We start from the raw sequence: 25,412 nt of genomic DNA on the forward strand, positions 1-25,412 counted from the left end.
GTAATTTCTACCACTTCGGTTTAATCAGAAGCGAGAGTTGATCGTGTACAGCTCAGGACGCTGCGTGCGAGTGTGAATGAACCGCGGTGTGTCTCCATGGTGATGAAGGAACCAGTCTCTTGTTGTGTCTCACTGACGTCTTCTTATTGGTTTTGGACGACAACAAATGATCGATTGCACAGAGAAAACAATATCCTCCACAATTTCGATACAAAGGCAAGAGTTAACCAAAACAAATCATTGTCATCTGTTCTCCCTTTGTTCACAATAAGAAAAATATTGTATATTGCCAACCTAAAAAGGCTTTAATTACAGTTGATGTTGGGAATGTGGTGCTTATCGTTAATTAGAGGTTCATGGCAATCAATGTTAGTCAACGAAACAAGCAACCAAAACAAGCACAAGTGTGCACGTGTGTTTTTACCTTGTTCTCCAGGCGTCCAATCAGCTCAGCCAGCCGGTTGATCTGAGTGTCCAGACCCTCTTTCCTCACTTCTACTGCAGCTGCAACACACAAACAAACAAACACACACAACCTAAACACAAGGAGCCAACCGGTGCATTGAGCTGCATGGGCCGTTTCTGCGCAGCGATTACATTTGCTCAGATGTGAGCGCGGTGGCGTTATCTTTGTCTTACAGTTGACAAACTGGCACCGAGCAGGTACCATGCAGTACCTGAACGATCATACCACATGATGCTACGCTATCTTTGCTCTTTCCTCTTCACTGCTCTCTGATTTCATTTATTTTTCGCCATCATGAATATTTCATGTAAAGTGGGAGGCTGTTAAATAGACAATTCTATCTGTTTATCGGAGGGAACTTGGACGGTTAAAGGAATAGATGAATGGGAAGCCTGCTTCTTTGAGGTGCTCTCGTATTCCAATGAGCTCTTTGTAATTATCTTTGGTCTTTTAGCGATATTTCACTTTGGCACTTTGGCAGTGTTTACTTTGTAGCAATGAAAGCCGCCAATGAAATAATGTGCATTGATGCTTTTTAATACTTTACTATGGATGTATAAGCAGGATAAAATCAAGCTGTTTTAAACAGCATAATATGAACACAGCATCTTATTTATTCATTCTAAAGAAGTAGGATTTCAGTCAAAATAAATTGAACGAAAGATGAACGTCATAGTTCTCGTTTTAGTCTTAGCGATTCAAAATGTAAAATTAAACCGCGTTGCCACCACGTTGCTCACGCCACTCTCTTCACCTTCTCGTCCCCTCATTTCCTCTCTCCTCGCTTGGTTCCTCACTGCCCTCCTGCGCTCGCCCCTGGGTTGCCATCCTCTTTCACCCCCTGATGGCCCCTCACAGCTAATTGGAGCGTCGGCTGCACCGCTCTTCATTAAAAGCTTTAACAGCCAGTCAATTAGGAGCTTCCTCCCTCCACCGCAAACACTTGCGTCAACTCAGCCTGTAACCATGGAGATGGTCGGAGATAAAAGCCCAGTGGTCATTCAGACAGACTTAGAAAGTTAAGTGTCTAGTTCAATTATTAAAGTGTGTGAGGAATTACAGCAACGAGGTGAGGGGAGGCGGGGGGGACGGGAGGGGGGGTCTCTATAGGCTTTCTCCTCAATTAAACCTGATTTGAGTTAATCAACATTCACCCAATTTAACTTCCCGTTGTGTGCACCGGTATTCAAATGTGTTCACACGAATCATTACACTAACACGCTAAAGTTCACAAATGTTTATTCGACCTTGCTTACGTCTGTTGTTGTTTTTAAGTATGTTTGGCACAAGTTGCTGCGCGCTGAAGGTCCAATGGCTGCACTGTGTCATCTCTGGTCCCCCCCTCAAGGGCCGAGCAAGGAGCGCATTGACACAGGCGACATGGCAGCGTAACTTAACATAACATAAATATGGTTGTTTCTCTGTTTGAAAAAAGAAAAAACGGCTACTACTTGGTGTAGAAGGGGAACAATTCTTTGCTGAATGCATATTATCTGATTTTAAATATGTGCACCAGCATCAACACTGCGCTATACAAACACTTAATAGTTCTGTCTGTACGTAACATATTTCACTAGTACATATTTATTTGTGGATTATTGATATTTTATCACTATTTATAATAGTTTTTTATCTTGTTTTAGTCTGTCTGTATTTTAACTTTTCGCTGATGTGATCCTGTGAATTTCTCCGCTGCGGGACTAATAAAGAATTATCTTATCTTAAATGTTATTTGCTCGGCATAGCAGCATTCACCCTTTGAGGTGGTAACGGTTTGATTTGGTTTAATTTGGTTTGTTTGCAAATGATTAGAGGCTGTTAGCCGTGCTACCCTTTTGTGAATGTATATTTGAAATGGCTTCTAAACTATATTTTTCAAGAAATCACAGAATACAGTAATATCAGACATCTCTTTGCAAAGTGTCTTATTTGTCAAGCTTAGCAGCAGTTACTTGAAATGCATGACAAACAGTAATGGAGCAGAAAATGATGTAGATACACTTGATTGCTATTGTATAACTTTATATTCACACTATCAAAGCTTTTGTAGCATCTACAAAATATATAAATATGTTCTGCCTGTTGCAAAACCTTTTGCAATATGTCCAAAAATGTAGAGATTCAATGTGGATGCAAAGTAATCTGCAATACGTGGAGCTGAAGAAAAAAATATTTAAGAAAAACAAATCAAAATGCATCATCTCAGTGGTTCACAATATTCAGTACTTCATACCGATGGTATTATAATAATCAACGGTATAACTACAAGGACGGTGTAAAAAAAAAGAGCGCTTATTTATAAATTAACAGTGTATTATATGTTCTATTGGTACTTGCAGCTGCACTGTTCATGACGACCGTCGCAGCAGAGTGGGCCGCTTATGGTGCCTCCATCTCAGTCACATAACGCCAGGCAGAGCTGCATGTGCACACGCAAACACTATTTGAGGAAAATTACCTACATGTCAATTTCTGCTTGCAGGGATATACCTGCGAAATGTTAAAGGAAATGTACAAAAGGATACACACACATTCTGGGTGTACGGGTGTACATGATCTCACACACACTTGGACAGACCCACAGGCTTGTGCCTGAGAGAGCACGAGATAATAAACTGCAGATAATTCACGTTAAAAACTCTTCAGCAAAGTGTCACTTGTCACTGTGTCATTGTGTGTTAAACAACATGGCACAAGCTGCTCGACTTCGTGCTGGAGGATATTTTTAGCTCCCGTATTCCCCTCCCCTTCGCTCTTTTGTTTCTTATCCCTTTAGTCGCCTCCCATTCATTGCTTTTTCTCCTCTGCTGCTACTACCACCCCCCCGACACACCTCTGCCCGTCTCCCTACAAAGACTCAGATCAATTCGCAGTGAAAACAAACACACTGCTCTGTGAAACGCAGAAATAACAAAAGTGCATTGCAGAATGTCGTCATGTGTGGGGGAGAAGCATGAGAGAGGGAAACAATGCCTCAGGAGTGCAGAGTAATTGATGTGTGATGGGGGAGGTTAGGGTGTAGGACAGGGAGACGGGGTTTGACAGTCATCCATCAATCAACTTGTTCCGACTCGAGGCAAAGCGCAGCCGACATCATGGTCTCCTGCAGGCTACAGTGGTCACAGCAGAGAGGGGGGACGCTTCATCCAATATGCCGGGGGAAATACGGAAAGATATTTCTCACAGTCGATACTACGGATAAAGCGATTAATCAATAGTAAATTGAGACATTACTAGTTCAGGTTTCTTCATGGTGACTTTGAGCTGCAGGAGTCCATTTGCTTTGCCGGATTAATTAGCTTTAGCGTCTCTAGAGTTTATCAGATGGAAACATTAACAACAACGTGATCGGAATTCTACACGGACATTAATGAACCCAAATTGCTGTTTTGGGCAGAGTGAGTTGCCAAAACAACATCATCTTCTACTCTGAATCTCGCGGGCATGTGTGTAAACTAAAGCCTACAGCGCAGTGAGTCTAGCAGTCCCACTTAATGGAAGAATTCTAACAACAACAAAAAACACAACTAAATGCCTTTATCCGAACACGGAAGCTGCACAGGGAGCGGAAACCAACAAGGAAAGTCCTGAGATCAGGCGCCGCTTCGGGAAGACTGTAAATGTGGGGAGCACTCGTGCTGGAAACACATGGCGCCATAAGTATTTCCACGCCACGCAGTGCGTCGTCGCTCAGAGGCCTTCTCTGACAGGCCGTGAGCGCAAATGTATCCCACGTCGCCGGCGACTGACGGCTGGACCAAGAGGAAGAACGGGCCGTCGGTTGGAGCTGTCGTCTCTGAACGGCGCTTCAAAGAGTTATTTTTGCGCGTTTACCTGATCTTCTTTAACATTTTGATGCCTACGGGCAGGAAAAAAGAAATGAAGAGAAGCCGGGGTGCAATAATTCATTGTTTTTGTGCAACATTTGCTTCAAAACAGTTGATGGAATGAAATGAAATGTAAATATCTTGCACTAATTAGTTCACAGAGTTTCTCAGTGCTCAGCACAAACATTACCTGTGTACACCTGTATTCTTTAGTGGCATGCACCTTTTCGGCTAAACTCTTTTAAAATTCTATGTGTATTGAAATCGTCTGTCATATAGTATATGACACGATGCTTTAAACATTCACATTATATGCAGGAAAATCCTTCATTAACAAGGATGCTCCACTGCTCTACAACAAGGCTCTTTCTATTCATCTTTTATTTTTTACTCTCGACTCTTCAAAGCAAAAGCAAAAGCTTTGAAACGCTCTCCCCACTTAAATGCAGCCCATAAATCACAAAATCCCACTCCAATTTGTGGCGTGAGTGCAATGCTGCAACCTATTGTGCAATGTGTATTGTATCTCTAACATTTGTCACAGCGTGTGAGTACTTTTCTAAACTTGCTGTCCGTTGACAACACGACACACTTCCCCTGAGACCACACCTTTAACTGACACGTGTCAATAGCGTTTAAGGAGGGATTGATTGGCTTTGCCCTGGGAAGCTTCCCCTCACTAATGCTTTGAGTCAGCTGTATTATTTTGTTTGCCGATTGGCCGTGTGAAGTTTGTGTTGCATTGTGGCAATTTCATGTCCTGACAACTTTTCAAAGTGTCACTGAGTGTCAAAGTGTCAAGGCGAGGCGTGCGCGACCGAGTGAACTACCAGCTGGTGGAGCGAGGACGACTGTGACAGCTTGAAAGCGAGCAAGGGAGAGAGAGGGAGAGAGAGAGAGGGAGAGAGAGAGAGAGAGAGAGAGAGAGAGAGAGAGAGAGAGAGAGAGAGAGAGAGAGAGAGAGAGAGAGAGAGAGGATGATTAGCAGCGAAAGAGGAAGAAATATAAAGAGAAAGAATAATGAGGGTCCTTCACATCCTGATGGGAATTGCCAGCCAAAAATCTTTGAGTTACTGTTACGCTCCCCAACCCACACACACCCCCACACACACACACATACACACACCCACACACACCCACACACACACACACACACACACACACACACACACACACACACACACACACACACACACACACACACACACACACACACACACACAGACGCACGCACACTCCATTAAAAATCAACATTACATTGCAGAAAATGTGAGTGTTACGTGCTGACTGGACTCATATACATCCTTAAAGGTTTGATCTGAACATCTACATTTTCTCTTTATCTTCACTCACCCCTCTTCTTTCCCCCCCTCCTTATCTGCACCGACTTGTGGACATTTGCATCAAACCTGTGCATGTGGCTGTTTGAGAGTTTTCACAATGGAGAGTCAATTATGTAGGGATGAGTATGTATGTGTGTGTGTGTGTGTGTGTGTGTGTGCGTGCGTGCGTGCGTGTGTGTGTGTGTGTGTGTGTGTGCATGAATGCGGATGAATAACTGCTGAAAAGCAGAAGAGTTTAATCTCTGCTCACCCAATATAGTACAGTATATAGTAGAGTATAGTACAGGAAAAGCGGGTGGCCCCCCAAAACCATGGAGTCAAAAGCGCTGCTGCAGTGTGTGTGTGTGTGTCTCCTGTGTGTTTGTCACCTGAGGCAGTGTTGATGGTTCCGGCGCTGACTCTGTTGTTGGGGGGATAGTCGGGGACGGCGTTCTCGTTGCGCCTCTCTGACATCCGTGGACTCACTTTGGCAGGCAGACTGACAAAAAGAGAAATGAAAAACGAGAAGAATTAGATTATGAGAAAACCTTTGTTAAATATTTCAATGGAAAGATGGTTGGACGGAGAAATAGAATGTTGAAGAGGAATAAGAAAGAGAGAAAGTGTGATGAAAATACAATTAACAAGAAAGAGTGTGTGTGTGAGAACATTACATACACTTCCAGGTTTCACACATAACGACACACACACACACACACACACACACACACACACACACACACACACACACACACACACACACACACACACACACACACACACACACACACACACACACATATTTTTACACTCAGTAGCCTGACGCACCGACACCCCCATTGGCTCACCGTGTTTGGGTGTGCTGCTCGTCGATGCCGTCCACGGCACTCTCCACGGAGCTCAGGAGAGACTGGATCTGATTGGATGATTCCTTCAGAAGGAAACGGGTCACAAACTGCTCCACGTTGCTTCCTTTCTCGTAAACCTGGGCACATTTAATTGTTTGGAAAAAAAAAAGAAGTAAATAATTCTGTTCTGTCAGGACTTCAATAAGCTTTTAGTCTGGTCCAAAGCCCGGCCTGGGAAATTGATATTTGGTTTTATGGTTTTGTTTCAGTTTTAAGAAGAATTAACACAAAGCCAGACTGAAATGTCACCCTCTCAGGAATCAGGAATCAGGAAACATTTATTAGCCAAAATATGTCAAACATAAAAGGAATTTGTCTTGGCGGTTAGTGCGCGACAGTAGACAGCAAGACAACAGTGCACAAGTAATAAAATAAAGTGGAATGAAATGCTAGTGCAATGGGTTAGTAGAATAAGGCTAAGGCTATGGGTTAGTATAAAACAAGGGAATAAAGTTAAAAAATGTTAAATATTAAAAAGTTAAAGAAAAGTATTAAGCATAAAGTGCACTAACAAACAAGTAACAGACAAGAGACAAAGTGACAAGTGACAAAGTGATGAATTGCAGTTAAAGTGGCATGTGCAGTATGAGGGGGAGTGACCGGTGGAGTGTTATAGTCAGGCAGTGGGGGACCGGGCTCTGTTGATGAGCCCGACTGCCGACGGGAAGAAACTGTTCGTGTGGCGGGAGGTTGTAGTCCTGATGGACCTCAGCCTCCTGCCAGATGGAAGGGGCACAAACAGTTTTTGTCCGGGGTGGGAGGGGTCGGCCGCGATCTTTTTAGCTCGCTTCAGAGACCTGAAAGCGAACAAGTCCTGCAGGGACGGCAGATTGCAGCCAATCACCCTCTCCGCAGAGCGGATGACACGCTGCAGCCTGCCCTTGTCCTTGGCTGTGGCTGCAGCGTACCAGACGGTGATGGAGGAGCAGAGGATGGACTCGATGATGGCCGTGTAGAAGTGGACCATCATCGTCTTTGGCAGGTTGAGTTTCTTCAGCTGCCTCAGGAAGAACAACCTCTGCTGAGCCTTCTTGGTGATGGAGCTGATGTTCAGCTCCCACTTGAGGTCCTGGGTGATGATGGAGCCCAGAAAACGGAAGGAATCCACAATAGTGACGGGGGAGTCACACAGCGTGATGGGGGAGGGTGGGGCTCTGTTCCGCCGGAAATCCACAACCATCTCCACTGTCTTTAGAGCGTTAAGCTCCAGGTTGTTCTGGCTGCACCACGACACCAGATGGTCAGACTCCCACCTGTAGGCGGACTCGTCCCCACCAGAGATTAGTCCAATGATATTGGAAGCAACAGCATTGTAAGAACAAAATACAAACTAGAAATCAATGAACTCTTTCAATGTCAGCCTCAGTCACTGCTGCACACAACACAAGACAAAGTGAACCCAGCATTCAGCTCAAAGCGTATTGACCCGTAGGTGATCGATCACTGCAATGTGTCGGGGGAGAATTTGTTGAGGTGCATATTGTGAGAGTCTCAAGAACTCGTATGTGACCTTTCTTGGGAAACTCGTGACCTGACCTAGTCTACGATGAAATCCATATGTGGCTTGGACAGACCATATCATGTTCTTCTATTTACCTTTCTCCTCTGTTTTCCTGTCTGTCACTATGATTGACTTGGTCCACTAAGAGAGGGTCGCGGAGGTTCCCGAAACAACATCTGGTTACCATTCCTCGAACCTTCAGAGATGTATAAAAGCTCCTGGTTCCCCCCAGAAACTTCCTGCTCCTTTTGGGAGAAGGAACTTTCTGCCCCTTTTCAGCTGAATTGTAGTCATTTGACTTCTGTCTGTGCTTACGGCTTGTGCTGATGATTTCTGTATTCTTTATCATTTTTCTATATTCTAGTTAGTAATAAATACTTAATCACAAAGCAAGCTCAAGATACTTTTGATTTCTCACATGGGCTAAATCCACAAATTTCCACCACAAACTTGGCGACGAGGATGGGATGGACGCGTGATCTGGACTCTGACGAACGGACAGGAGGCCATATAGTATAGGTGATTCCTCCCTAAGGGTGAGAAGCTGCCGTCCCGACGAGACCCGGATTACCGATCCATCCAGTTCAAGAAAAAGAAACGAAGAACATGCGGTGAGAGATCAAAATTGTTTTAAGGCAGACAGAGTCATTGACAAAAGGGTTTTAGGCCTATCTCACAACGAGTGTGTTGTAGACAGACGTGTCTGGGTCACCTGTAGTATTCGTCACAAAGTTGCAACATCCTGTGTCTGAAGTTCACAGGCGCAACTTTGGATCGATGCAGTAGACTGAGTGACCAGAGAAAGCAACGGTCACTGACTTGCCTTAGTTATGCATGTGGTATTTCTCCGTTTGTGCGCACCTTTATAGGCGCGTACACTCCTTGTATACAGATACAGATAGCTAAATGGGTAGTGTTCAGAGTAAAGGGGAGACGGGTGATAACCGTGAGACTAATATCCTGCCACTATTGTGTAAATTTATGTCAGAGCGTTATCCTGGCAGTTTGAATCAAATACAAAAATGGGTTGAATTGGGGTTTCCCTCAAAGGGGAGTTTGAGTAAGAATCAATTGGAGCAGTTGGAATTGCAACTGAGGGGGAAGGAGGAGAACGATGCAGCTCAGCATGCAGGCCTGTCGGGAAGAAAGCAGAAGAAGAATGTGGTATGTAAGGCAGATTGGGAAGCTTTCAAGATGTGGAAGTATGAGTCGGAGAGAAGGGAGAGACAGAGGTTGGTAGCATTTAATTCATTAAAGACCAAAGATCCTACAAAAAGTTCTGAAACGTGTACCCCTTCTAACCCAAAAACACTTTATCCTTGTTTTAATGAGTTCCTGAGGAGATTGGTGGACACGGATCTGGACTCCCCCCCTCCCCTCACTGCTCCTCCAGCTCCCGCCTTCATGAGCCCGCAGTCTCCACGGCAGGAAGCAGCACAAACAACCTTTCCTCGGCTTGACAACAGCCCACCAGGAGGGAAGCCAGATTCAACCTCAAACACCAGCCAGACGACCTTTTCACCTACTGTGACCCGCTCGCAGGCTCAACAAAGGTGGGCCTTGCTCAAAAAAAAAAAAAAAAAAAAGAGATGTTGTTCGATCCTGCAGCTTCTTTTCCAGTCGAGGGGGCGCAAGGGCCGATGCTGGTTCTCAGACCCTGGTCAGATGCCAATGTGACAAGGCAATGAGCCACGTCTGCAGTCCCAAGGACAATATTGCTAAGTTGGAGACTGATTTTCAGCAATTTGTCAGAAAATACCATCCTAGCATGTCAGAGCTGCGGCGTCTGATGTGCAGACTTCTGACACATGGCTATCACAAGGTTCAGAGTGTGTTCAACACCACAAGAATGGCTGCTCGCCTTAAAGATCCTGATTGTGAGCACGGCACAGATGTGGACATTAGAAGTGCTGTAGATGCTCTCATTGTGTTGGTAAAAGAACAATTTCCTCTGAGACTGAACCTCCCCGCCGTCAACTCTATGACACAAGGGCCACAAGAAACATGCAGCTCCTTCCTGGCACGCCTGACGACAGCTTTTGACATCCACAGTGGCCTTAAGCGACCTGATCCAATGGGGGCCCAGCCCCTGATGCCATATGAAGTCCATCTGAAAGAACATTTTATAAGCAGGATGAGACCTGAGCTTATACGGATGGTGAAGAGATCATGTGTAACCTGGAAAACGTGTGCTCTTGCAGACATCCTTCAGCACGCTGAACACGCTGAAGATGAGTTACACAAGAAAGAGGACAAACTAAAAGGTTTTGAAAAGGCTCAGTATGCGATGTTTACGTGCTTGCAGTGCCAACAATTTGCCCAAGGCCAACGTGGAAGAGGAAGAGGTTATGGAAGAGATCGTGGCAGAGGCAGATCGGACTTACGGGAGTTATGATCCAAACGTGTGTTACAATTGTGGACAACAAGGACATTGGCGAGCAGAGTGTCCTGAGCACATGAGGATGAGACACATCACACGTCTGACTGAGGGAGGCAGAGGGAGGGGCGGACCCCAGAGCCGGAGCACCCCACCACGGAGGAGAAAGTAACGCACCCTACACACACTCATAAACGCTAACACAACTGCACACACACACATCTTAGATTGCATGTCGAGTTATAGTCAGAAATTCCCATAATTAACGTTGACGATTTCTTGCCATCCGGTAACACTTGTAGTTGACTCAAGAGCATTTGGCATTGTGTTTGAGCTCAACATCAGATGGCACACACGAAAAAAAAGAAAAAAAACTAAATTGCAATTATTTTAGATGTGTAACTACAGTCCAAAAACCCTCCTGTATGTATATGGATGAAAACTACTGGCATACTTTGATGCATTAATTACTCATGACCATGTAAAATTGCGCATACACATACGGTAGAAGATTACATGCATGAACAGTCATTACATTGCACATCCCATGTAAGCACAGGGCGAGATAGAAGGTATGTGGACATATGGCATGACCAAAAGTTGGAGAAAGAGAGATTATGGTTGAAGCATGTGTATTGGTCAGAGGAGGCTGCTGCGGTGTCTGTATCTCTCTCTCCTTCCCAAAGGAAAAAAAAAAAAAAAAAGGTGTTCCTCGATTCTACTCCACATTTCATTGGCTAAACCATCTCACTGGGATACAGGATCTTGGTCCATGGTTGCAACAGCGTCTCGGCCTAAAGTTCAGACCGGGTGCAGAGGATCCTCATGAAGAGTATAGCGCTAGTGGTAATGTAGATCGCACTACGTTGATCACACGAGTAAGTGTACACAGAACAGTAGAGCTCATTGAGGAATACACATAACACGCAGACTTGTATAGCCACCCAAACAAGAAGACATAAGTTTGGGTTGTTTTTTTTGGGCGCGGCTATAAATGGATAGGATGTCCAGTGGGTTACCACGGAAGTCAGGTGTATTCCACAGAAGCGCTTAGGAACATCTACATAATTTATAAATCCCTGCAGGGTCGGCCCATCTAAATTATGTGGCTGATATGATGATTTGCAGCCCATCAAAGGAGGCTTGTAAAATTGATACAATTTGGCTACTTAAACATTTGGCAGAGAACGGACATAAGGCTTGCCTACGAAAAACTTAAATTTGCTCTAGAACAAGTGTCTTATCTGGGACATGTGATCACAGCTGAGGGCAAAATCCCTCTCTCCCAAACGTATTGGGGCAATTCAATTGGTACAAAAAACGAATGATGAGTTTTTTGGGGATGGCTTCATACTGTAGACAGTGGATCCCAAATTATTCAGAAAGAGAGGCACCTCTCTCGTTCATGGTCCACGGTAAAGGCCTCAGCGAGCATGACAAACTGACTTGAACTACTGAAGCTGAAAAGGCTTTTCAGGACTTAAAGACTTCCTTATCACAGGCCCTGACTCTGGGCCTACCGAGACCCGACTTACCGTAGACTCTGTTCATAGACCAGAAGGACTGTTAAATGACATCAGTTTTGTGTCATCTTCATGGAGGACAACTTAGGCCTGTTGCCTACTTCTCCTCAAAACTTGACCCTGTTGCTTCGGGTCTTCCTCTCTGTTTGCGAGCAGTGGCAGCAGCCGAGAGAGACATTTTAGCATCATGACATTGTGGGCTTCTGTGATGTCCCACTTACTGTCTCTCATATCTTATATGCCCAGAAGACTTCTCACCTCTCTGCTCAGAGATGGTTCAGGTATCCTACAACATAACGTAATTGTCAAACGATGCAATGTCCTTAACCCGGCTACACTTCTTCCAACTGCAGATGACAGAGAGCTTCATGACTGTGTCGAAGTCTTGCAGCAGACATGCATACCAAGGCCTGATCTGTTGGACACACCTCTTCCCAATGCAGATCTTGAGCTGTGTGTAGACGGCTCCGCTTCTCGCTCACCAGACACGGGTTTTCAGTGGTTACATCACACAACACACTTGTTAGTGGCGGGCTTCCTTCACACTTCTCAGCACAGGCGGTAGAGTTGATTGCACTTGCCGAGGCAGGTAAGGCAGCTGAAGGTAAAACAGTTAACATCTTCATTGATTCACGTTATTCTTTTGGTGCGGAGCTCTTTAGAGACACAGGGGGTTTCTTACGTCATCTGGCAAGCCTATTGCACATCATACCCTTGTGTCGGCTTTTCTGGATGCCATTTTACTACCCGGAGCCATTGCAGTCATTAAACATGAAGCTCACACCTCTTCTCTTGACCCTGTATCTGTAGGAAACAGGGGCGCGGATGCGGCTGCGAAGAAGGCAGTCTCGCAGGGCTTCCTTTTCCCCCTGGCTCACATGCTTTCCACACCGACCGATCCTAGCCCTTATGCCGATCTTTCCGCACTTCAGCCTCTTGCCGGTGCACAGGAGCGTTCCCTGTGGAAGCGATCTGGTGCCATTCTTGAGGGCGGAATCTGGACAGGGCCAGACAGTAGGCCCTGTTTGCCACGTGCTCTCTTCCACATTTATGCTAAGTTGTCTCACGGAAAAGATCACGTGGGCAAAGGGGGGATGTGCACTGCTATAAATGAGCATGCTGAGATATTGTGCTAACCTCTCCCCTTCACTCTCAGCACTGCACGGAGAGGTGTAAGCGGCGCTTCCATCCACAGCTACAGCACCACCTGAAACCAGGAGACTGGGTCCTCATTAAGGATCACTGGAGGAAGCACTGGAAGCAGAGACGCTACACGGGGCCCTTCCAAGTACCCCTGACCACGGAGACGGCAGTAAGGTGGAAGGGAAAGCGACGTGGGTCCACGCCAGCCACTGCAAACGCATCCCGGATCCAGGAGGCGAAGGAGCACATCCATCTGGTTCCGGTTAAGGGGTTGCAGGGTGGAGAGCCCTCCCCCACTGCAGTGTTCCAAGACACCAACGGGCCCAGCAGAGATGGTAGAGACGGCAGGGACGGCAGAGACGACGGCCACCCGGAGAACAGCGATAAAAGACAGATCTCCAGCGCCAAAGAACACTCAGGAAGCATGGTTGGAGCCTGAGAATGAACATGTGCATATCACTGACGCTGGCAACATTTGTGCTGATTCCCCTCACGATCAATGAACTACAACCTCCTTATGTGAACATCACGGATTCCAGCCTTCTCCACCTCTCCAATAGAGAATTTCAGGAAGTTTCCACTGTCCAGCAAAACAATGCGACGAGACAGAGTGTTTGCTCTACACAATCGAACATGATGCATGGGTTAAAATAGAAAGTCACTTAAATGAAATTGTATATGTTGCCAGGTTGGGAGAAGAATATGTACTGTGTGGGTGCACGGAAGATTTGGTTTAGGAGATCCACCCTTCTGGTGCAGTAAACCACGATCGTGTCAGAAGATACCAGCCCACACTGGCTCCAGCAACTGGAGGGAGACGTGCAAAAGAACTTACCAGCCTGTCAGCGAGACACAGCCTAAAACAGTACCACCTGAAATCATTTACGAGGCCGTTAAACCACAGGCCCTGACCTCCTGCAGGCCAGAACAGCCCCCACCAAAGCAACTTGGAGGCGAGGGTTGATCTCTCTCAATTGTCCGAGAGGGGGGACTGAGAAGGAGGGTTGTAAAGTTTACATGTCACGGCTGAGCACGCCGCACTTAGGTCGCTGGTCAGTCCTGGACTCTGAGGATTTTAGGACTCAGACAAACGACACTTGCACGGTGACTCCAAGCCCTAAATATGACACGAGTGGGGAATACCGTTCTGGTGCGCTCAACCTGCAGACTGTACAACAGAACCAGCCCATTTCACTCGGTTAGATTGGCAGTATGCGTGCAAGTAAGCCTAACGTTAAGAACTTCCAAACCGTACACCACCGTACAAGCATGATAATATTGCGTTGACTATTATGAAGGATTTTGCTAACAAAAGGAATGTCTAATTGTTGGATATGTCAGCATATGCCCATTTCATCTAGAGCACCTATGCTGGTTCCTGTTCCATTCACGGAAGCCGACTGGGATGTCATGGGGTGGCCTGAGCTATCTCATCGATTTGTGAGTAATGATGTAGACTGTTACACTCCTCCACCGCACACGGCGACAACAGCGCAAAGCACAGTTGCCTATGAGGGTGGAAAGTTGTACGTTTTGCAGTTTAGCGGTTTAGCGGTTCAATCGTGAAAATAGACGGTATTAATCAAGCGATGTTGCTTAGATTAACCTATCACAAAAGGTATGTCTAACAGGGGTTACGATATCAAGTGCAAATGACTCTCAGGGAGACTAATTGCACACCGGACAGTAAAGTGTTGAAAAACCTGCATGTAGTCTCATACCAAATACAGCATCTATTCGATTGGAGATGGGCATACAGGGCATCCCCTGGGCAAATGATTTTAAAGTCACACACTCAACCTGGAGTAGACATAATTGTAGTAAACCTTAATCCCAACCAGACCTCAGAGTAGAGATTGTACCAAACCAGCATCTCCCATTCCGGTCCATCCCTTAACCGACGTCAGCTGCTGTATTAACTTCTGTGCTCTGGATGGATTTCATCTAGGTACGAGTGACTGTAGTAGATGATATTATCAGCTTTACCACTGAATCCAAAGATCTCGCTTTACCGGAGCAGGTTTATTTAGTTTGTGGCAATATTGCTTATAGCTGTGTTCCAGTCATAGGGAACCTTCATAAAAAGTCAGATACTGGGAAATGCTATTCAGCATATCTTGTACCCCTAATTAGACAGGCTGACTCCAAGGAACTTGCTCCATTCCACCTACGTCATAAACGTGCCATTTCAATAGGTTCAAGGATTTTGAGCATACTAATACCATCGTATGGCACCTACAGGAGCCAGGAGGAAATAATGGCACTCTCAACAGTACTGGAAAGACACATGAATAAGACTTCAAAAGCACTTTCCGAAAATGCAAAAGGAAGTAAATGACATCAAACACATGGTATTACAAAATAGAAGGGCTCTGGACCTCGTTTTGGCCTCGCAAGGCGGGGTATGCAAGATAATTAACAGTGAATGTTGCACTTACATCTCTGTTGCAACATCGCAGTTTATGATGTGGTGGCAGACACAGAGCAAGGCATTAAGGAATCGTTCGAAGACCACAGCTGGAATTCTTTTGGGGAAATACAGGCACGAGTTGGATCACGGGGAACTTCTCTCTTCAAGAAACTGCTAACTAGGGTGCATCATTTTGTCTGTTATTATTATAACCCTAATTGTAACTGTTTTAGAGCTCTTTGTAAGGAAGGTTGTCAGTACTTATGTATCAGTTGAACACATGAGTTTTACTACGCAGCGTCCAGTTCAGAAATGGACTCCACCATATCCGGATAGCCCTGACAGTGACGACTGTGAATATTGTGTGTAACTGGACAATATTTTATGTGTTAGTGGTTAGTAAATGTTCTGATGTACTTTGAGTTAATGATGTATGTTCTACAATTTTTTATGTTTAATTTTTCTTTATTGATTTGAATTGATTGTTTAACGTTTTTCTGATTTCTTAGTTGTCAAAGAATGACAAAAAGAGAGGGATGTCGGGGGAGAATTTGTTGAGGTGCATATTGTGAGAGTCTCAAGAACTCGTATGTGACCTTTCTTGGGAAACTCGTGACCTGACCTAGTCTACGATGAAATCCATATGTGGCTTGGACAGACCATATCATGTTCTTCTATTTACCTTTCTCCTCTGTTTTCCTGTCTGTCACTATGATTGACTTGGTCCACTAAGAGAGGGTCGCGGAGGTTCCCGAAACAACATCTGGTTACCATTCCTCGAACCTTCAGAGATGTATAAAAGCTCCTGGTTCCCCCCAGAAACTTGGTCAGATCTTCCTGCTCCTTTTGGGAGAAGGAACTTTCTGCCCCTTTTCAGCTGAATTGTAGTCATTTGACTTCTGTCTGTGTTTACGGCTTGTGCTGATGATTTCTGTATTCTTTATCATTTTTCTATATTCTAGTTAGTAATAAATACTTAATCACAAAGCAAGCTCAAGATACTTTTGATTTCTCACATGGGCTAAATCCACAAATTTCCACCACACAATGGACCTGTTTAAACTTGGCACAAGTGCTGCAATGAAAACTTGAGAGGAAATCTATTCAAAGTTTGTTAACCTGAGCACTTCCTTAAAGAGTGGCATGAAAAAAGAAAGAAAAAATAGGACATTCCAGTGAGTGGGTAAGAACACGGTGAACTGTCAGAGGAGCCGGCGGATTCAAAATAAGACCGAAGCTGTCGCTTTTACTCTTATGACCTCGCTGCCACCTTTTTGATTATTCAGGGATTTTACTGTTTGCGAAACACCTTCCCCCGATCGTGGGCTTTCCAACGGCAGCTTAGCAACCGCCTGTCCAAAATGAAAAACACATATATTTAAACCTCCAAAATAATGATATAGCACACAAGAGAGGACGAAATATTACCGTATTAAAAATCACGTTGAAATGTGGTCTAAACATAGACGTCTTTTCAACGTCTACGAATAGACGTTGAAACAACTTTCACTTTTAAACCATTTTGCAACGTCTTTTCAACGTCGGGCATAGACGTCTTTTAAACGTCTTTTCAACCAAAAAATGCTCACTGGGACGGATCAAAGAGAAAACCTTCTACTTGACGCAGAATCACACAGGCCAACATCACCTTTTACATGCAAACACCGGCACGCAAACCCTCAAACAAACAAGCAGACTTTTATAGGAGAGTCTCATCAGAGCTTGTGTCACGGCAATGTGCTGGATGGAGTGGTAATATATTTAAAGTGTAGGTTTCGGCCGAGTCAATCAGCTGGGCGAATACTGCGGTACTCAGATCTCTGTGATACCCAGCTGATTTAAACGGGAGAATGTGCGTGTTCTCATGCAAAAAAAAATGTAAACTAGATTAGCTAGCTCTGTGCAACTTCTAAAATTTATTGGGTCCCTAAAACTTTGACATTAAAATACAATAGTAGTGTAGGAGCCATACATTGGGTTTGATTATTCTTTTGTATTATTTCTTCTTTCCTTCTACATTGTTGGTATGTGCGCGTGTGGTGTGACGTCATTTGTATCTTACGACACCATAAGGGGGTGTGGTGTGTATATTAGCGTGTCTGTTCACCTGTGGGGCTCGGCGGATTGTTTGGAGCATCGCTGCAGGGTGAGCATGGGGAACAAACTTTCTTTTGACCGTCGCCGTCATCGTCACCGTCACTGGAGTAATTATTGTCACTACAAAGTTTTATGCACTGTTGATCCTCTCTTGACCGATGAAAGTAAGTGATTGGCGTGTATTCTTTCTGCTGGTGAAACGGAGTAATAAACATGGTGATAAAATACTTCAGTGCGACGCGTCTTGAGTATAATCTCCTCATATCTTAGCCTGCTGCGGCTTTTGGATAGTTTTTTTTTGTGTATAAGCCGCCAGTAGAATTAAACTTGTTGGCCTCAAGTGCATGACTGAAAATAAGGTAAATAGGACAGATGATTATACACTTGAAAAGTGTCATTAGCCAGTTTGCAGACCGTAACATAGCTTCACAACACGCCACATGAGGCCAGTATTTTTGCTTGTCAAAATCCAAAGAACGAAATCTAGGAAAGATAGACAGATAAGAAAAATACTACAAATATTTACGATGTCTACAGAAGGATCGTCCGTCAGACGAGGCCTCAAAATCCAGTAATAAACTATCACCCAACACACTTTACTGAAGTGGTTCGTCGGCCAAGTGCAGTTGAACACTTGACCCGCAGCAGCAGATCAGCCACACCGCATAAGTCTGACTAAAAAGTGCAGTTAGTTGTTTTTTTGCCATCTAAAAAAAAAAGCAGCACGTGTGAAATTATAGATCCTATTGTGGAACTGTGCTCCACAGTTCGCTTTCTTCTTCTCCGTCCTTCCTGTATGTGCCCATAACTCTCTTGCTCTGCCTGGCGTGCCGCATGGGCCCGACTACAAAACCCGGTATAGAAAAAGCTCTATAATTCACACAGATCAGTGACCTGGGAGGGGAAGCACCATCTCTCTTTCTCTGCTGGCTCCCAGAACACAGTCTGGTGATGAGCTACAGCGTGCCGTACCGCCACATTGATTGGAGGAAGGAGGAATGTGTGTGTGTGGATGGTGAGTGGTTTCTGTGTAAAGATTGATTTCCTACTTTTTGCACATCCAGTACAAAGTTAAATATTGTCCATGTGTATATTTTCACAAAGCTTTACTAAAGCCTTTGTTTTAAATAGTGAAAGCAGACAGCCAGCTGCAATATGATCTGAAGCCAATGGCTTGGATTTTGTTTTTCAAATAGTTTTACATTTTTTATCACAGGCCGGAGGTGAGGTGATGAGATAATGATAGCTGAGCTATTTGTTCTGGTAGAACTGATTGAGCCCGCATGGCCACTAAACCTGTGAGTGTGTGTGGATTGTTTGCATGTGTTTCAGATTTTGTGCTTTTCCAAAGATGAACAACAATTGCCCTCATTATCCTCCACCTTCGGATTTGCACGTGAGTGTATAGTAAAGTGTTCCCCTGCAACACACACAGACGCACTGTTTTCTGTCTTAGGGTGTCTAGTTAGGGGGAAATTGTTCCATTTTAGGTGCCTCAGATGGAGATAGTGACAAGGATTTGGCAGATAGAAGATGGACCATGCAGTCCAAACTGACCATATATTGATAATTTACACAGGCATCTTATCAGAACAATACCACCAACGTTATATTTGTGTGAAAATGACACATAAATAAAATTAATATGATGTATAGTAAAAACTATGTATTCATCAAACAAAATATATTCCTATCCATGTGAAGTCAGCGTTGTTGTTAAAAAAACACTAGAATGAAATAATATCATACAGGCCTTGATTTGATTTTGAAGTAGACTGTGCCAACTGTTGATCAACAGCTTTATTCCTATACTTCTGCATCTAATTGTGTACACAATAAATCACAGTGACCTGCTGTACGTGTCAGTACAGTGACCCAGTAATCGGTAATCATGGGATGCTGCATATTTCCACTGCAAGTGGCTCTTTCCTTCTTGTACAACCCTGATGAATGACTTTGATCATATAATTAGGACTGTCACAACAGCCTTCCTAAAGGACCAGGGAAAGTGCTGGAGAGCCAAGCTGGGGGCGTTTAGAAGGTTACAAGCGGACCATCACTGACAGGTGGAAGAGGGGTTTGTATTGATCCACCAATAAACTCCTTTAACCCTCAGCTTAACCTGAAGGAGTTTGATCAGTCCCACTGGAGGGAAAGCATTTCACTTCAAAAAATAGACCATTCAAAAATCCATATCTCAAGCTGAGCTGAGATGTCACTCTGGTGTCTGGCGTCACTCCACGTGCATTGAAAACAACGCTTGGTTGGTGGCCATTGGCACCGGCATCCTTTGGCGTCTTCATGCGATCTACCTGCCTTTCAACTCACACTATTGCAACCCTCGGGGAGCATTAAGAATTACAACTAGGTTAAAAGTTCTCCCCAGAGTCTAATGTGATCCAGTGCCCAGGTGAGATTCTTGGCTGTAGGGTTTATATGTCAATGTGCATTGTGCTTTGGGAGCAGAGATTCACACATATTCTTTAGGCGACAAGATCTCTGAAACGTTTAGCACCCATCCAGCACTTCTCCATCTCCCCATTTGCAGATTTCAGGAGAGGTGGCTGTCGCGCCACTAGATTGGTGGGCGATGTAATGCGAAGGAAACGTCCCGTGAGAAATTGTGCAGGGCTGTAACTGTCTCGGGATGAGAGGTGTGACTAGAACGTCCAACGAGAAATGGTAGGAGTATGTAGTCATTTTCAACGAGTTCTTGACAGTTTGAACAGTGCAAGCGCCTCTTCTCACAAACGGTTACACCATCAAATCCTTGGTGAATAACATTTTAGTACGTTGGTGAAAACAACTCTGAAAACCTATTACTTGCATTTTGCTGATATTGCATTTCCCTATTGAGCCGACGGACTGATTCCATTCAAATGAATGAAAGGGCTGTATTAATTCACGCAGGGCTTCTTTTGGTCTGATGTAGGATATTAGAAACAAATAGACGATCCGGTTCATAAAATTAATAAAAATGCATATAGTGTACACCAGAATACAGCCATGATTCTGAAACTGTGTAATCAATAAAGTGTTGACAATATTGTAAAACCACTGTAATTCTGCAGCTGTAATAGAATAATACCAATGCAGTTATGATTGTATTTGATGTAATGTAGTCAACTGGAATGCATACATGTAATACTTGAACAACAACTGATATTGACTAAGGATCATTCGAAATCCAAGTTACATTGAACTCACCAGAAGACCACTCCCAGAGGTGTGGACACTGACTTTCACACCTTTAAGCATTGGTATAAATACCTGTAGGAACCATTGTTCTTGAGTTCGCTGGTGGAGGCGACAGACGGGCACTAGGGATGGTCAAAGGACTGACCTGGGACCTGTTGGTTGCTGAGACCAGCGGCTCCTCAGCTGAGATGTTCTTTTTACCACAACGCCATCTTTTTTATTAAATACATTTGATTTTAACCTTTTGATCAGCGATGACCTCTGTCCGTCCGGCGTTTCTTCATTTTTTAACACAACACTGACCACATTGAAAGAAGTGCTGCATGACCTGCTTTTAATGTAGAAATAGGTGTTTATCCGTGTGGCATTACAGCATGACATCAAAAACTATCTAACGTCTTCCGTCAGTCCGCTTGACGGTCTTGATAGTCTGAATACTATGGACCAATCACATTCATGCAGGATTTGATCGCATGCAGGTGAAGTGTGGAGAGCACAAAATTGTATCCAGTTTGCTTCAATCTCAGAACAGATATCTGTGTCTAAATACAGATGTATAATTGTTCATAGACATTGTCCCTTAACTCCATTCTCTGGGCTCAAGCTTTTAAAACAGACTACATGCTTTAGAATGTCTTTACTTATTCAGATAAGAAGCTGCAGATATCTGATAGAGACCGATAGTCAATGTGTCCTGTCATAGATGTGAGGAGGAGGAGAAGAAGAAGAAGTAGAAGAAGAAGAATTCACCTCTGTCTTCTGCTCATGCACTTTCTTTCAACTGGTTTTCAAACAGCATCAAGCAGAACAACGCCCACATTTCAGCCTTGTGAGGTGTTTTCTCCAAAGGTTTTCTGAGCTGCGCATTGTTAGTTTTTTATTGAGTTCCATTGGTTTGATCTTTTATTCGACATGGCAACCGATTCAAGGTTTTTTAGTGTTGCAGCAATCGTGGGCTGTAAGAAGCTGTGTTTTGTTTTCAGCAGTGGTGTTTGTTCTTCTCACCTTGCAAAGTATCAGCTTTTATTTTGCGGGTCTCCTCAGAGCCGGCGTTGTTTCACTCCAGCAGGACTCTATCTGCTGGGATAACTGAGCATTGATGTGTTGGGTAACACAAGTGCAGCGCTCTCCCTGGCTGGCTCGCTACCTCTGAAACCCTGCACAACCCTGCCTCAGCTTCACACAACCAATTAAAATGGTATCCTAGCAACCCCAGTCAATATGTCTCTAAGCAATGCCATTTTAGCAGTATGCAGGAAAAGATATCTGAGCGGCAGACCTCTCACACTGAAAAAGATATTGCTGTCTAATGGCTTTTCTCTCTTCCCCCCTGCCTTGGTATCCCTCTGTAACCACACACTCTCTTATAGTCTCATAGCTTTGTTAGGTCTGTGTGAGGGTGCGCGCACACACACACACACACACACACACACACACACACACACACACACACACACACACACACACACACACACACACACACACACACACACACACACACACACACAGACACACACACACACACACACACACACACAGCCTGTTTCCTTTGGATATTATTCTCGTCTTCTCTAACCTTTTACTATCCTCTTAGATGAAGACATTCCAGCTGCAGCTCTTACTGTTCAGCCTCATGTACACACTGCCGGTTTGTGTATTATATACCTTGACTGGACATGCTTTGTTGCTGACTATATTGTATATAGGACAATAAAGTTACCAACAAAGCATGTGAGAGAGACATCTTCCAGTCCATTAGCAGGAGACTAAGCAGGAAACTCTCTTAATCTATTCTTGCTTGGATTTGGCTGATGTTTGGGGCAAAACTACCGTAGGATAAACACAACAAGTGAACAATCCTTTAGCGGATACTGGTTCTGAAGATATGTAATGAGAGCTGCACTTCGGATCCGGCATTGAATTAAAAGTCGCTGGATGCTATCAAAGGGTCAGCTAATGTTAGCAGCTCTGTCCTGCTTCTTGGATTGGTGAAAGTTTAAATTCCATCAACCAAGTCAACACCAAAGAAGAAGGCGTTTGGTGTGTCAAACTACGCAGTCGGTGAGACACTGTTCCAGTAAATCGTAGGTACAATTAAGTTCAACAATGGGATCTAAGCAGCGTATCCAACCTATGTAACAACAAAAATGTTTTGCCTAATTAGCAAATCAAATTCAACAAACCAATCGGAGATGCGGCCTGGATGCGGTTGGCGAGTGTCATGTTAAAGTGTCTTGTAACAACCAGCTGAGAATCTCGCCGAACAGGCGAACAGAGCAGCACCGTGCTGCAGAAACCAGGCTTAAGTGAGCCAAGTAACAGGAATAGCAACAGCCACTTGCCATTATTTGTGTTTGTTGTCTGGATTGAAAATGGCTCTAAAAGGGTGGCTGATACATTTCCAGGTTCATTGCAGATTTAAGTGGTAGAACTGGTTAAAAGCTGGCAGAGGGCCGGAGTTTGTTTGGCAACAGAAAGTGAGCCCATTAATCATATTCACAAACATACACTCTCTTCAGATATCATGTCAGCCTCATTGGCCTGAAGACACACAACGAATGGCAGGCGAGGCAAGGAGGAGGATGGCGTTGGGAGGAGGGAGCGACGGTGCTCGAGGAAGAGGAGTTACTCATTCTCTCTCTTACAGTCCTCTGCATTATTCATGCTTTGGGTGTTACCTCCTCAGTCAACACAGTTGACAACACAACACACACACTGCCAGTTCTGTTTCTCTCACACCGCCAAATACACACTCAAGCACAAATTATAAATGTCCACATCATTAACAGTTGTAGGAGAGACACTGAGGAAGCAGTCAGACAGGCAGTTGCATATATGCTGGATTGGAAGCTCACAAAGTCAAGCTGCACTTTGAAGACAGGGGTCAGCTGTGTGCGCGTACAACATACCCTTGTTGTTTTTATCAGAGGAGCCGATGAGAAACACTCTGCAATCCTGAGAAAAAGGGTTGTGAGGTCAAAGTACTGGCTGGTTTCACAGCAGTTTAACTGATGGAGATGAAAGTGTTTAATGAACCAGAGACAAATTTGGAGCTTTGTTTTTGACCTCCCTCACCTCTTTCTCTTGCCTTTACTCTGCTCTAACATATTGCCTCTCCTCATGCTTATTGTTGGCTGCTTTTCCCTTTCTATTATTTCTCTCTCCAACCCGGACATCACTTCCTCTTCCTTCCCTTTCTTCTCTTCTCCAATCTACCTCATCAATCTTCGTCCATGAACCTTCGCTCTCCTCATGCTGCTCGCAGGTTATTGTGTTACTGAGACCCACCCTCCTCCTAACCTGTGGTCCCCTTCCCCTTAATCTTCATGAAGAAGAGAAGGTGAGGAGGCTCGGGGCTTGTGTAGACAATAGAGCGGAGATGAAAGTAGAGAAGATGATGGGAGCGGACATTATTTATCTTGTCACAGGCCGGCTCATAGCCTGTGGCAAGAATGAGGGGACACAAACACCCAGTATAGGCCAATCAAAAGAAGAGTTTATTATAAATCAAAAACTAGTAACTTTAACCAAAGAAAAGGAATGAGGTGTGCGAATGTCATAGTGTAAGGTGTATGTAAGGTGCATGGTTGAGTGAATCTGTATGTGTAAACATGACTGAGTGTGAACAACGTAAAACCTTCAAAGGAACAAACAAAACAGGATCATACCTGGAGGAGCAGAGAGCAAGAGAGAAGTGGTTAGAGGCCTTCTTATACCTAGAGCCCAGGTGGCTCCAATCGCTAAAGACCCTCCTCTGCCTGCAGGAGGAACCGCCCCTGCAAGGCCGAGGAGGAGCCGTGACACCCCCCTCCTTAAGATGAGGGTCCAACCCTCAGCCCCAAAATTTGGCCCACATTGAAAACAATCCAAACAGTTCCCTCAAAATACAACAAAAAGAATACCCGTCCTGGCTCCTAACAGTCACCCTGTGTCCCCCGCCTGACTGTCCATACCTCAAACTCTGCAGCCCTGGTACCTAGGGAGTAAATTAAGAGAAAAGAGGCGCAGACAACCCGTAGGGGTCAACAGAAAGAACATACCAACTAGGTTACAGGAGCACGGGACAGAGCGTCAGCAATGATATTATCCTTGCCACTAATATGTCTAATATCAAGGTTGAACGGTTGCAGGAACAAAGCCCAACGCATTAAACGCTGGTTGGGATTTTGCAAGGACTTCAAAAAAATGAGGGGGTTGTGGTCAGTGAAAACAGTTAAAGGGGTCAAACCGGAACCAACATAGACCTCGAAGTGCTGTAGAGCCCAAATGAGACCTAAAGCCTCCTTTTCAATCACAGAATAGTTCTGCTGATACTTATTAAATTTCCGGGAGAAGAAACTGACTGGACACTCAACTTGGTCATCATTTTCCTGGAGAAGCACAGCCCCAGCACCGATTTGACTGGCATCTACCTGTAATTTAAAAGGTTTCTCGAAATTTGGCGCTGCCAACACAGGCGACAAACACAGAAGAGCCTTAACTGCATCAAATGCCTCTTGACAGTGGGTGGACCAGATGAATTCAGCTTTAGCCTTCAACAAATTTGTCAGTGGGGACACTACTACCGAAAAGTTTTTACAGAAAGCACGGTAGTACCCCGCCATTCCCAGGAAGCGCATGAGTTCCTTCTTTGTAGAGGG

General features: G+C 44.6%; 2 protein-coding genes across 4 annotated transcripts in view; one reads left to right on the forward strand and one right to left on the reverse strand.

Annotated features, from left to right (window-relative positions):
- The window catches only part of LOC144391208 (uncharacterized), a 32,303-nt gene extending 15,839 nt beyond the window's left edge, over window positions 1-16,464 (forward strand). Inside the window, exons 1-2 of one of the 2 annotated variants that reach the window (XR_013455098.1) lie at window positions 8,262-8,635; window positions 13,081-16,464. Coding sequence is in view for 1 of the 2 variants with exons in the window: in XM_078097788.1 (XP_077953914.1) it covers window positions 13,081-13,506 (426 nt within the window). In the remaining variant the exon portion in view is untranslated. Of the gene's footprint in view, window positions 1-8,261; window positions 8,636-13,080 lie in introns of those variants that run through there. The other variant, XM_078097788.1, reaches the window with a different exon arrangement.
- The window catches only part of LOC120812213 (N-terminal EF-hand calcium-binding protein 2-like), a 112,039-nt gene that overhangs the window by 39,312 nt on the left and 47,315 nt on the right, over window positions 1-25,412 (reverse strand). For both annotated transcript variants that reach the window (XM_040168025.2, XM_040168024.2), the window contains exons 6-8: window positions 6,464-6,600; window positions 6,005-6,114; window positions 425-504 (exon numbers count right to left, since the gene is read on the reverse strand). In XM_040168025.2, coding sequence (XP_040023959.1) covers window positions 425-504; window positions 6,005-6,114; window positions 6,464-6,600 — 327 coding nt within the window. The remainder of the gene's footprint in view (window positions 1-424; window positions 505-6,004; window positions 6,115-6,463; window positions 6,601-25,412) is intronic.

This window comes from Gasterosteus aculeatus, chromosome Y (genome assembly GCF_964276395.1).
Source record: "Gasterosteus aculeatus chromosome Y, fGasAcu3.hap1.1, whole genome shotgun sequence".
Lineage (NCBI taxonomy): Eukaryota > Metazoa > Chordata > Actinopteri > Perciformes > Gasterosteidae > Gasterosteus > Gasterosteus aculeatus.